We start from the raw sequence: 11,464 nt of genomic DNA on the forward strand, positions 1-11,464 counted from the left end.
GTGCCTTACCTAATGTGTTGTTCCAATCTTAGCTGCATTTTTTGCTCAGTTAACTTAGGCAATTTAACTCTTATTAGCCCTTTGTGGCAACTAGTCCTCTATATGTAATATTTGAGGAAATCCGTTTCAATGAATCTAAATGGGTCTCTCAATTCTAGCTTGTACCCAGAATTGAACTTATTTGACTTGTTGAGGCTACTGGACTCAAACCTCATTCTCACATCTGTTCGTTAACTCTTGTATTTGTATTCCAATTTACCACCCTTCACAGATCTTTCTTGTACCAAAATCACCTATAGTCACCCAGTACTTACACATCTTGATTCTAAGTGGCCCTTTCTGTCGGCAACCCCCCACCCACCCCCTATAAGTTGGGGAAATCTTGTTGCAATGTATCTGAAGACGTGTGTGTGCACACACAAGCTTATACCATGAATAAAACTCTGTTGGTCTTAACAGTGCTACTGCACTTGAACTTTGGTTCTGCCCTTTAAGGCCCTCGCTGGCCAGGGACCCACATATCTTCAGGGCCGCATCTCTCATTGTGCCTCTGGAAGAGTGTTGTGCTCTGGGAACAAAAACCACCTGGTGCTCCCCAGCCCAAGAGAAATCTGGCTGTCCTTGACTAGGCCCAGGGCCTTTTTAGCCCTGGCCCCTACCTAGTGGAACTCTTGAGAACATCTGTGTCTTGTGGGATTTACTACCTTTGCACAGGGCTTGCAAGCCAGAGATCTTCCACCAATCATTTGGCTGAGGACAGTGCCGGTCTGGCACTCTCTTGCCCTCCCACACCCGCTGCACCGACTCCATACTAGGGGGCCTGTGGGAGCTGGAACTGAAGAAAAGGAGGAGATTGGATTTATGCCCTGCCCTTCACTGCATGAAGGAGTCTTGGAGCGACTTACAATCTCCTTTCCCTTCCCCTCCCCACAAAAGACACCCTGTGAGGTAGGTGGGGCTGAGAGAGTTCTGACAGAAACTGCTCTTGAGCAGAACAGCTCAGAGAACTTGTGGCTGACCCAAGGTCACTCCAGCAGGTGAATGTGGAGGAGGAAGGGGGAATGAAACCGGATTCTCCCAGATAAGAGTCTGTGCCCTTAACCACTATGCCATACAGGCTCTGCCTGGAAGACTGGAAATTTTACCTGTCATCTTGGATACAGCATGATCCTGTGAATTCGGGGGGAGGTATTTGTGAGTTTCCTGCATCGTGTAGGAGGTTGGACGAGATGATCCTGGAGGTCCCTTCCCGCTCTAGGATTCTATGAATTTATAGTTGTCTTTAAGGATCTTAATGTTTCCTTGATTTCCACCATTTATTGTATTCTGTTGTTGCACACTGCTCTGGGCCCTACTTCAGGGAACAGCAACTTAGAAATAAAATTTAATAAATGTCTTTGTACTGCTGCAGACCAACAGACCTACCTACCCTGGGTGTCTTGGCAACACAATGGGAAACCACAGCTGGTGTGTTTGTAAACACACAGAAGAAATTGCTGTGCAATAATTCAAATATTCACTCACCCTTCTCCTCGGGTGTCAGCAGAGCCTGGCACAACCTCCCAAAGCGCAGCAGGGGCTCCCTCAGCTCCCTCTTCTCTTCCAAAAACGGCGGGGGGGGGGTTGCCTTCGTTTGCCTCCAAAGCCGGTCACCCCCATAGGGTTGCCAAGTCCAATTCAAGAAATATCTGGGGACTTTGGGGGTGGAGCCAGGAGACTTTGGGGGTGGAGCCAAGATCAAGGGTGTGACAAGCACAATTGAACTCCACAGGGAGTTCTGGCCATCACATTTAAAGGGACGGCACACCTTTTCAATTCCTCCCTTCCATAGGAAATAATGAAGGATAGGGGCACCTTCTTTCGGGGCTCATAGAATTGGACTCCCTTGTTCAATCCTTCTGAAACTTGGAGGGTGTTTTGAGGAGAGGCGCCTGATGCAATGCTGCAAGTTGGGTATGCCTACTTCAAAAAACAGCCCCCAGCCCAGATACGTGCAGATCAATTCTCCATTGCATGCCTGGGCTCAGCACCCAGCAGACATTTCCCTTCACGCCCCCAGGGCGGGGCTGAGGCATCCCCGGGCGCAGAGCCCCGCCCCCTCCCCGCGCGCGCGCTCGGGTGACGTCACGCGCCTCCCCGGAAGCCCGCCCCTTAACTTCCGCCGCGCAGTGCCTTGTGGGGGGCGTGGGGCGGCCGGGCTCCCCTCCAAGATGGCGGCGGCGGTGGCCTCAGCGGCGCGGAGCCTGGCGCGTGTCTCCCGGGGGGGCCTCCTGCTCCCGCCCCCGCCCCGAGGGCCCTGCCCGCGGGTAAGCCCCGCCCACGCCCCGCCCCGCCGCCCCCGGGCCCGCCCGCCCGCCTCCCTCCCGCCCCCCAAGGTCACCGCGCCCCCGGGGTCAGTGGAGGGAGGGGAGCGGAGGCGCCGCCCGGCTGCGGCAAAGAGGGGACACCGCCCGCCATGCCCCCCCCTCCTCTCTCCCGCGGCTGCCGCCTCATCCGGGGGCGCCTCCGATCGCCTGACCTTGAACTGGGCTCAGCCCCCCCCCCCCACACACACTCTTGGCGCGGCGGAAGCCCCGGGTCTCCGTGCATGCTCCCCGCTCGCCTGACAGCATCCCGTGAATGTACAGGGCGGAGGGGCTTGTGAGTTTCCTGCATCGTGCAGGGGCTGGACTAGATGACCCTGGAGGTCCCTTCCAACTCTAGGATTCTAGGCTAGATGGCCCTCTGACAGCAATGAAGATCCTGTGAATTTAGGGGGAAGTGTTTGTGAGTTTCCTGCATTGTGCAGCGGATTGGACTAGATGACCCTGGAGGTCCCTTCCAACTGTAAGATTCTATGATTTTCCTTCCTTGGAGGTTTTTCAACAGAGGCTAGATGGCCATCTGACAGCAATGAAGATCTGTGAATTTAGGGGGAAGTGTTTGTGAGTTTCCTGCATTGTGCAGCGGATTGGACTAGATGACCCTGGAGGTCCCTTCCAACTGTAAGATTCTATGATTTTCCTTCCTTGGAGGTTTTTCAACAGAGGCTAGATGGCCATCTGACAGCAATGAAGATCCTGTGGATTTAGGGGGAGGGGTTTGTGAGTTTCCTGCCTGGTGCAGGGGGTTGGACTAGATGACCCTGGAGGTCCCTTCCAACTCTAGGATTCTATGATTCTTCTTTGGAGGTTCTTCAACAGAGGCTAGATGGCCATCTGACAGCAATGAAGATCCTGTGGATTTAGGGGGAGGGGTTTGTGAGTTTCCTGCCTGGTGCAGGGGGTTGGACTAGATGACCCTGGAGGTCCCTTCCAACTCTAGGATTCTATGATTCTTCTTTGGAGGTTCTTCAACAGAGGCTAGATGGCCCTCTGACAGCAATGAAGATCCTGTGAATTTAGGGGGAGGGGTTGGTGAGTTTCCTGCATTGTGCAGGGGGTTGGACTAGATGACCCTGGAGGTCCCTTCCAACTCTAGGATTCTATGATTTTCCTTCCTTGGAGGTTTTTCAACAGAGGCTAGATGGCCATCTGACAGCAATGAAGATCTGTGAATTTAGGGGGAAGTGTTTGTGAGTTTCCTGCATTGTGCAGCGGATTGGACTAGATGACCCTGGAGGTCCCTTCCAACTGTAAGATTCTATGATTTTCCTTCCTTGGAGGTTTTTCAACAGAGGCTAGATGGCCATCTGACAGCAATGAAGATCCTGTGGATTTAGGGGGAGGGGTTTGTGAGTTTCCTGCCTGGTGCAGGGGGTTGGACTAGATGACCCTGGAGGTCCCTTCCAACTCTAGGATTCTATGATTCTTCTTTGGAGGTTCTTCAACAGAGGCTAGATGGCCATCTGACAGCAATGAAGATCCTGTGGATTTAGGGGGAGGGGTTTGTGAGTTTCCTGCCTGGTGCAGGGGGTTGGACTAGATGACCCTGGAGGTCCCTTCCAACTCTAGGATTCTATGATTCTTCTTTGGAGGTTCTTCAACAGAGGCTAGATGGCCATCTGACAGCAATGAAGATCCTGTGGATTTAGGGGGAGGGGTTTGTGAGTTTCCTGCCTGGTGCAGGGGGTTGGACTAGATGACCCTGGAGGTCCCTTCCAACTCTAGGATTCTATGATTCTTCTTTGGAGGTTCTTCAACAGAGGCTAGATGGCCATCTGACAGCAATGAAGATCCTGTGGATTTAGGGGGAGGGGTTTGTGAGTTTCCTGCCTGGTGCAGGGGGTTGGACTAGATGACCCTGGAGGTCCCTTCCAACTCTAGGATTCTATGATTCTTCTTTGGAGGTTCTTCAACAGAGGCTAGATGGCCATCTGACAGCAATGAAGATCCTGTGGATTTAGGGGGAGGGGTTTGTGAGTTTCCTGCCTGGTGCAGGGGGTTGGACTAGATGACCCTGGAGGTCCCTTCCAACTCTAGGATTCTATAATTCTTCTTTGGAGGTTCTTCAACAGAGGCTAGATGGCCATCTGACAGCAATGAAGATCCTGTGGATTTAGGGGGAGGGGTTTGTGAGTTTCCTGCCTGGTGCAGGGGGTTGGACTAGATGACCCTGGAGGTCCCTTCCAACTCTAGGATTCTATGATTCTTCTTTGGAGGTTCTTCAACAGAGGCTAGATGGCCATCTGACAGCAATGAAGATCCTGTGGATTTAGGGGGAGGGGTTTGTGAGTTTCCTGCCTGGTGCAGGGGGTTGGACTAGATGACCCTGGAGGTCCCTTCCAACTCTAGGATTCTATGATTCTTCTTTGGAGGTTCTTCAACAGAGGCTAGATGGCCATCTGACAGCAATGAAGATCCTGTGGATTTAGGGGGAGGGGTTTGTGAGTTTCCTGCCTGGTGCAGGGGGTTGGACTAGATGACCCTGGAGGTCCCTTCCAACTCTAGGATTCTATGATTCTTCTTTGGAGGTTCTTCAACAGAGGCTAGATGGCCATCTGACAGCAATGAAGATCCTGTGGATTTAGGGGGAGGGGTTTGTGAGTTTCCTGCCTGGTGCAGGGGGTTGGACTAGATGACCCTGGAGGTCCCTTCCAACTCTAGGATTCTATGATTCTTCTTTGGAGGTTCTTCAACAGAGGCTAGATGGCCATCTGACAGCAATGAAGATCCTGTGGATTTAGGGGGAGGGGTTTGTGAGTTTCCTGCCTGGTGCAGGGGGTTGGACTAGATGACCCTGGAGGTCCCTTCCAACTCTAGGATTCTATAATTCTTCTTTGGAGGTTCTTCAACAGAGGCTAGATGGCCATCTGACAGCAATGAAGATCCTGTGGATTTAGGGGGAGGGGTTTGTGAGTTTCCTGCCTGGTGCAGGGGGTTGGACTAGATGACCCTGGAGGTCCCTTCCAACTCTAGGATTCTATGATTCTTCTTTGGAGGTTCTTCAACAGAGGCTAGATGGCCATCTGACAGCAATGAAGATCCTGTGAATTTAGGGGGAGGGGTTTGTGAGTTTCCTGCCTGGTGCAGGGGGTTGGACTAGATGACCCTGGAGGTCCCTTCCAACTCTAGGATTCTATGATTCTTCTTTGGAGGTTCTTCAACAGAGGCTAGATGGCCATCTGACAGCAATGAAGATCCTGTGGATTTAGGGGGAGGGGTTTGTGAGTTTCCTGCCTGGTGCAGGGGGTTGGACTAGATGACCCTGGAGGTCCCTTCCAACTCTAGGATTCTATGATTCTTCTTTGGAGGTTCTTCAACAGAGGCTAGATGGCCATCTGACAGCAATGAAGATCCTGTGGATTTAGGGGGAGGGGTTTGTGAGTTTCCTGCCTGGTGCAGGGGGTTGGACTAGATGACCCTGGAGGTCCCTTCCAACTCTAGGATTCTATGATTCTTCTTTGGAGGTTCTTCAACAGAGGCTAGATGGCCATCTGACAGCAATGAAGATCCTGTGAATTTAGGGGGAGGGGTTTGTGAGTTTCCTGCCTTGTGCAGGGGGTTGGACTAGATGACCCTGCAGGTCCCTTCCTACTCTAGGATTCCTGACAGAGCGATTCCTCAGTGGAACAGGCTTCCTCCTTGGGAGGTGGTGGGCTCTCCTTCCTTGGAGGTTTTTAAGCAGAGGCTGGATGGCCATCTGACAGCAATGAAGATCCTGTGAATTTAGGGGGAGGGGTTTGTGAGTTTCCTGCCTTGTGCAGGGGTTGGACTAGATGACCCTGCAGGTCCCTTCCTACTCTAGGATTCCTGACAGAGCGATTCCTCAGTGGAACAGGCTTCCTTCTTGGGAGGTGGTGGGCTCTCCTTCCTTGGAGGTTTTTAAGCAGAGGCTGGATGGCCATCTGACAGCAATGAGGATCCTGTGAATTTAGGGGGAGGGGTTTGTGAGTTTCCTGCATTGTGCAGGGGGTTGGACTAGATGACCCTGGAGGTCCCTTCCAACTCTAGGATTCTAGGCTAGATGGCCCTCTGACAGCAATGAAGATCCTGTGAATTTAGGGGGAAGTGTTTGTGAGTTTCCTGCATTGTGCAGCAGATTGGACTAGATGACCCTGGAGGTCCCTTCCAACTGTAAGATTCTATGATTTTCCTTCCTTGGAGGTTTTTCAACAGAGGCTAGATGGCCATCTGACAGCAATGAAGATCCTGTGAATTTAGGGGGAGGGGTTTGTGAGTTTCCTGCCTTGTGCAGGGGTTGGACTAGATGACCCTGGAGGTCCCTTCCAACTCTAGGATTCTAGGCTAGATGGCCCTCTGACAGCAATGAAGATCCTGTGAATTTAGGGGGAAGTGTTTGTGAGTTTTCTGCATTGTGCAGCGGATTGGACTAGATGACCCTGGAGGTCCCTTCCGACTCTGATTCCTGACACTTAGAGCAGCTCCTCAGTGGAACAGGCTTCCTCCTTGGGAGATGGTGGATGGGCTCTCCTTCCTTGGGGGGTTTTAAGCAGAGGCTAGATGGCCATCTGACAGCCATGAGGATCCTGTGCGTTTGGGGGGAGGGGTTTGTGAATTTTCTGCATCATGCAGGGGGCTGGACTAGATGACCCTGGAGGTCCCTTCCAACTCTAGGATTCTAGGTTTTTCAACAGAGGCTAATGGCCATCTGACAGCAATGAAGATCCTGTGAATTTAGGGAGAGGTGTCTGTGAGTTTCCTGCATGGTGCAGGGGGTCAGACTAGATGACCCTGGGGGTCCCTTCCAACTCTAGGATTTTAGGTTTTTAAGCAGAGGCTAGATGGCCATCTGACAGCAATGAGGATCCTGTGAATTTAGGTTTGTGAGTTTCCTGCATGGTGCAGGGGGTTGGACTAAATGACCCTGGAGGTCCCTTCCAACTCTAGGATTCAAGGTTTTTCAAGAGAGGCTAGATGGCCACCTGACAGCAATGAAGATCCTGTGCATTTAGGGGGAGGGGTTTGTGAGTTTCCTGCATGGTGCAGGGGGTTGGACTAGATGACCTTTGAGGTCCCTTCCATATGATTCTATGACAGGTTCTCCAGTGGAACAGGCTTCCTCAGGAGGTGGTGGGTTCTCCTTCCTTGGAGATCTAGATGGCCACCTGACAGTGATGAAGATCCTGTGAATTTGGGGGGAGGTGTTTGTGAGTTTCCTGCATTGTGCAGGGGGTTGGACTAGATGGCCTTGGAGGTCCCATCCAGCTCTTTGGGGATTCTGTGACTCCTGGTGAACTGGAGGCACCCCACCTCCTCCCCAGTTTTCTTTCGGCAGTGTTAGACTATAGCAGGGGTGGCCAAACTGCAGCTCAGAAGCCCTTACTGCCTTTTTGGCCAGCTTGGAGAAAGCATTTGTGTCTTAAAATCACTTCTCCAAGTCAAGCTTGAAGAATGCATGTAAATTTAAAAGTACTCTCTTTCCACCTCTCCCTCCCTCCCTCCTGTCTTGTGGCTCTCAAACATCTGATGTTTATTCTATGTGGCTCTTATGGTAAGCAAGTTTCGCCACCCCTGGACTATAGGCTCTACCTCCCCACCCCCTCCCCATGCACAGCCTACCTTCTGCTGGCTTGGTTTTACCCAGGCTGGTGGCACAGCGCTTGAGGGAGAGGCTTCTGGGTCCCCCTCTGAAACCATTGAGGCTCCCGGAGCGCAGGGGACAGGGAAGCTCTCCACAGCCCAGTGGTGGGAGGAGGACTCACTTGCCGGCTCTGGAGCCTTTCCCAGTGGCAGATGCCCCCACGGGTCAGAGGCCTGTTCCTTGTTTGGAGAGGGAGGGAGGGGGCACCTCTGTGGCTTGGCTCCACTTTGGGCTGCTGGCAAGGTGGCTTTGTTTTCCTCATTCAGGCAGCTCTCCACATGCTAGATGCCTCCTTCCTTTACAGTTTTGATGGTAGGTGGGTTGGCAGTCTGGGAGGGTGGGGGTGCGGGCTACTGCAAAGGCCTCCATAGGTAGCTGGTGGAATCTCAGGCTCCTCCCTGCCCATCACACCTTCCTGCCTGCCCATGCTTGTATCACATCCAGTTGTCTTCTCTTCCAGGCTAACATGGCATCTCTGTCTAGTCTCTCCCGGGGCAGGAAGGTGGCCCTGACTACCTTGGGTGTGTTGACGGCAGGCGGAGCGGGCCTGGCCTTGGCCCTTCACACAGCAGTGAATGCTGGGGAGCTGGAGATGCATCCCCCCCAATATCCCTGGAGCCACGCCGGGTTGCTGTCCAGCCTGGATCACAGCAGGTGGGTGTGGGTGGGGGGAGCTTTGCTCTTCCGCAGAGGACAGTGCCAGAGCATAGACCTGCCCCCAACCACAGTGGGAATTTGCCGGGGGGGGGGGTGTTCTGTGCCTTGTTCCCATGATTCAGCCGTTTGATTTTCTCAGTGGAGGACATAACTCTTTCCCAACCTCAGGGGCAGGGAACTCGGAACAACCTTTGACTCCTCCCAGGGAACTCTCTTGTCTCATGCCACACCCCTGGGCTGCCCTTCCTTTTCTGCCCTGATTGTCCCAATATGTGCAGCCGCTATCCAAGATTGCTTTCTGCCAAATCCCATTTTGGGGTGGGGGGAACACCTCCTGCCCTCAAGTTACTGCAGCTGTGTTCTCTGCCGTTGTTGCTGGTCCCTGCCCCTCCTCCAGAGGTGTAAAATAACCAGAAGATTTAGAGCCATGAAGAAAATCAGAAATTTAGGGGGAATTGAAAACATTTATAGTAGGTTCAAATCTAAACTTTTTTGACTGATTTAACAACATAACACATACCATAACTTGGTGTGTTTGTGGTCCTTAAAAGTGTGCCTAAGGACATCATGCATTGTCAATTTTGGCCCTTTCAAGGGTAGGAAAAATGAAAATTAAGGACAGAAAAAGAAATTTCATAACAAGTATGTAAGTTGGGCAAAACTTTTCTCATATAGTGTATAAAAATACATGTGATAAACACGTTATTACATATTTATTGTGGCAAATATTAATGTTTTTAAAAATTGATTTTGAGAATATTGTATACATAGGAATTATTTAATGCAGTAATTGGCCAATTTTTATCCTATATGTCATGAGAAAAACCTAGTATTAAAAACATTTAACTTATTTTGAAAAGAAAAATTCCTAGGGTTTTAGTGGCACACCAGATTTCCCAGTTTTGGTACTGCATGAATTGAAGAAATCTTCAGACTGTTTCACACTGCGCATCTTGAGTGAGAAAGATCTCTTCATGAATATTTCATTGGTTCCAAATTTTCCCATGCTCTTCCGCTGGACCTTCCCATCCCTGCGCTGCTCCTGTGTGGCCGTTTGTCGAGCCTCAGCCTTCACTTGCGCTGTGAAAGGAGAGCTCTTTCACCTCCACTCTGGCAGGAGGTTCGCGGCCTGCTTTGGCATCCCTTCATGGCCGTTGCCCACCTCCTGTCCTTGCTGACGGTCACTTTCTTCTTGCTTTCAGCATTCGGCGTGGCTATCAGGTGTACAAGCAGGTGTGTTCTGCCTGCCACAGCATGGATTACCTGGCCTTCCGCAACCTTGTCGGAGTCAGTCACACGGAAGCTGAAGCCAAGGCCTTAGCCGCAGACGTACGTGCCGCTTGCCCTCTCCACCAGAGCGGTTGGGGCCAACCCTGCTGGTAGCTGGAAGAGGGGGGAGTCGAGGCCCTCGAGTGGGGGCGGGGGGGTGTTGCAAGACCTAATCCTGCTTTTGGGGAGTGCAGTGATGCTCCAGCAGGTGGAAGGTGGGTCATCTGGTTGGTCAGGGCTGAGGAGGCTCCTACACAACAATTGGCTCATTCCCCTGCAGGTTGAGGTGCAGGACGGACCCAATGAAGATGGTGAGATGTTTATGCGTCCCGGCAAGCCTTCCGATTACTTTCCTAAGCCTTACCCCAATCCTGAAGCAGCCCGGGCAGCTAACAACGGGGCACTCCCCCCAGACCTCAGCTATATCGTCAACGCTAGGTAATGCAGGCAACAGAGACACCCGTGTGTAGGGACAGGCTGCTGGCTGGCGGGTTCTGGCCAGGGAGGGGAGTGGATGGCCAGCTTTGAGCAGGAGCAGCAGAGAGTCCAGCATCTCCTGTGTCCTTGTCTTTCAGGCACGGTGGAGAGGACTACGTCTTCTCCCTTCTCACTGGCTACTGCGATCCGCCTGCTGGGGTGACACTGCGGGAGGGGCTGTACTACAACCCGTATTTCCCTGGGCAGGCTATTGGTATGGCCCCACCCATCTACAATGAGATCTTGGAATTCGAGGACGGTAAGGGGGCACGTGTGGCCTCTCTCTGGGGGCATGGGGGGGCAGAGGGTTGTGCTCCCAGACTGACCCTTGTGGCTTTTGGCAGGGACCCCGGCCACCATGTCACAAATAGCCAAGGACGTCTGCACCTTCTTGCGATGGGCAGCGGAGCCAGAGCACGATGATCGCAAGCGGATGGGCCTGAAGGTCAGTCTGTCCTGGCTGCCATCTCTTCAGAGAGCATCCGGGGGGAGGGGGGGCGCTTGGTGTTTTCAAAACACCCTCCAGAGTTGGTGTTTCCTTGAGCCTGAAGCCTTCTCTTCCCCTCCCCCCAGATGCTGTTGATCTCAGCCATGCTGACGCCCCTCTTTTATTACTTGAAACGGCACAAGTGGTCAGTCCTTAAGAGCAGGAAGATTGCTTACCGGCCTCCCAAGTGAGATGTTCCAGGGGCCTGGACCAACCGACCTCTGCTGCCTGCGTGGGACTGCCTCTGCTGCCCCAGGAATGTCTATACGGGCCGGCAGGAGGACGGGTGCTCCTCTCCAGTGCTGTTTCTGTTATTTAATGTTTCTCCATCCATGCAGTCACCCATGGAGCCTTGGGAAGAGGACCCTGGGAGCCAGGGGTGGCAGCTGCCCAATAAACATACGTCTTCAACCAGATAAGCCTCTGTCTTGAAATCTAGCAGCAAGCGGGGGGGGGGGGGGTGTAGTGCTCAGCCTGCTGTTTCCTCCAGCTCTCTCCTGGCTTCCTGCGGGGGGGGGTGTGCTGCCAGCCTCAGTGATTCCAGCTGAGGACTAGGCTGCTGCAAGCACTAAGCCCGAGGGCTAAAAGTTGCAAACTGAAATTTCAGAGTAA

At 52.6% G+C, this 11,464-nt stretch overlaps 1 protein-coding gene across 1 annotated transcript; it reads left to right on the top strand.

Annotated features, from left to right (window-relative positions):
• The first annotated feature begins 2,185 nt into the window (after positions 1–2,185).
• LOC132574889 (cytochrome c1, heme protein, mitochondrial) lies at positions 2,186–11,266 on the top strand. Its single transcript, XM_060243119.1, has 7 exons — positions 2,186–2,306; positions 8,423–8,616; positions 9,822–9,948; positions 10,169–10,326; positions 10,464–10,624; positions 10,710–10,810; positions 10,939–11,266. The coding sequence occupies exons 1-7, from the start codon at positions 2,211–2,213 to the stop codon at positions 11,041–11,043; spliced, it is 942 nt and encodes a 313-aa protein (XP_060099102.1). The 5' UTR covers positions 2,186–2,210; the 3' UTR covers positions 11,044–11,266.
• The last annotated feature ends 198 nt before the right edge of the window (positions 11,267–11,464 follow it).

Source organism: Heteronotia binoei, chromosome 7, assembly GCF_032191835.1.
Source record: "Heteronotia binoei isolate CCM8104 ecotype False Entrance Well chromosome 7, APGP_CSIRO_Hbin_v1, whole genome shotgun sequence".
Classification (NCBI taxonomy): Eukaryota; Metazoa; Chordata; class Lepidosauria; order Squamata; family Gekkonidae; genus Heteronotia; species Heteronotia binoei.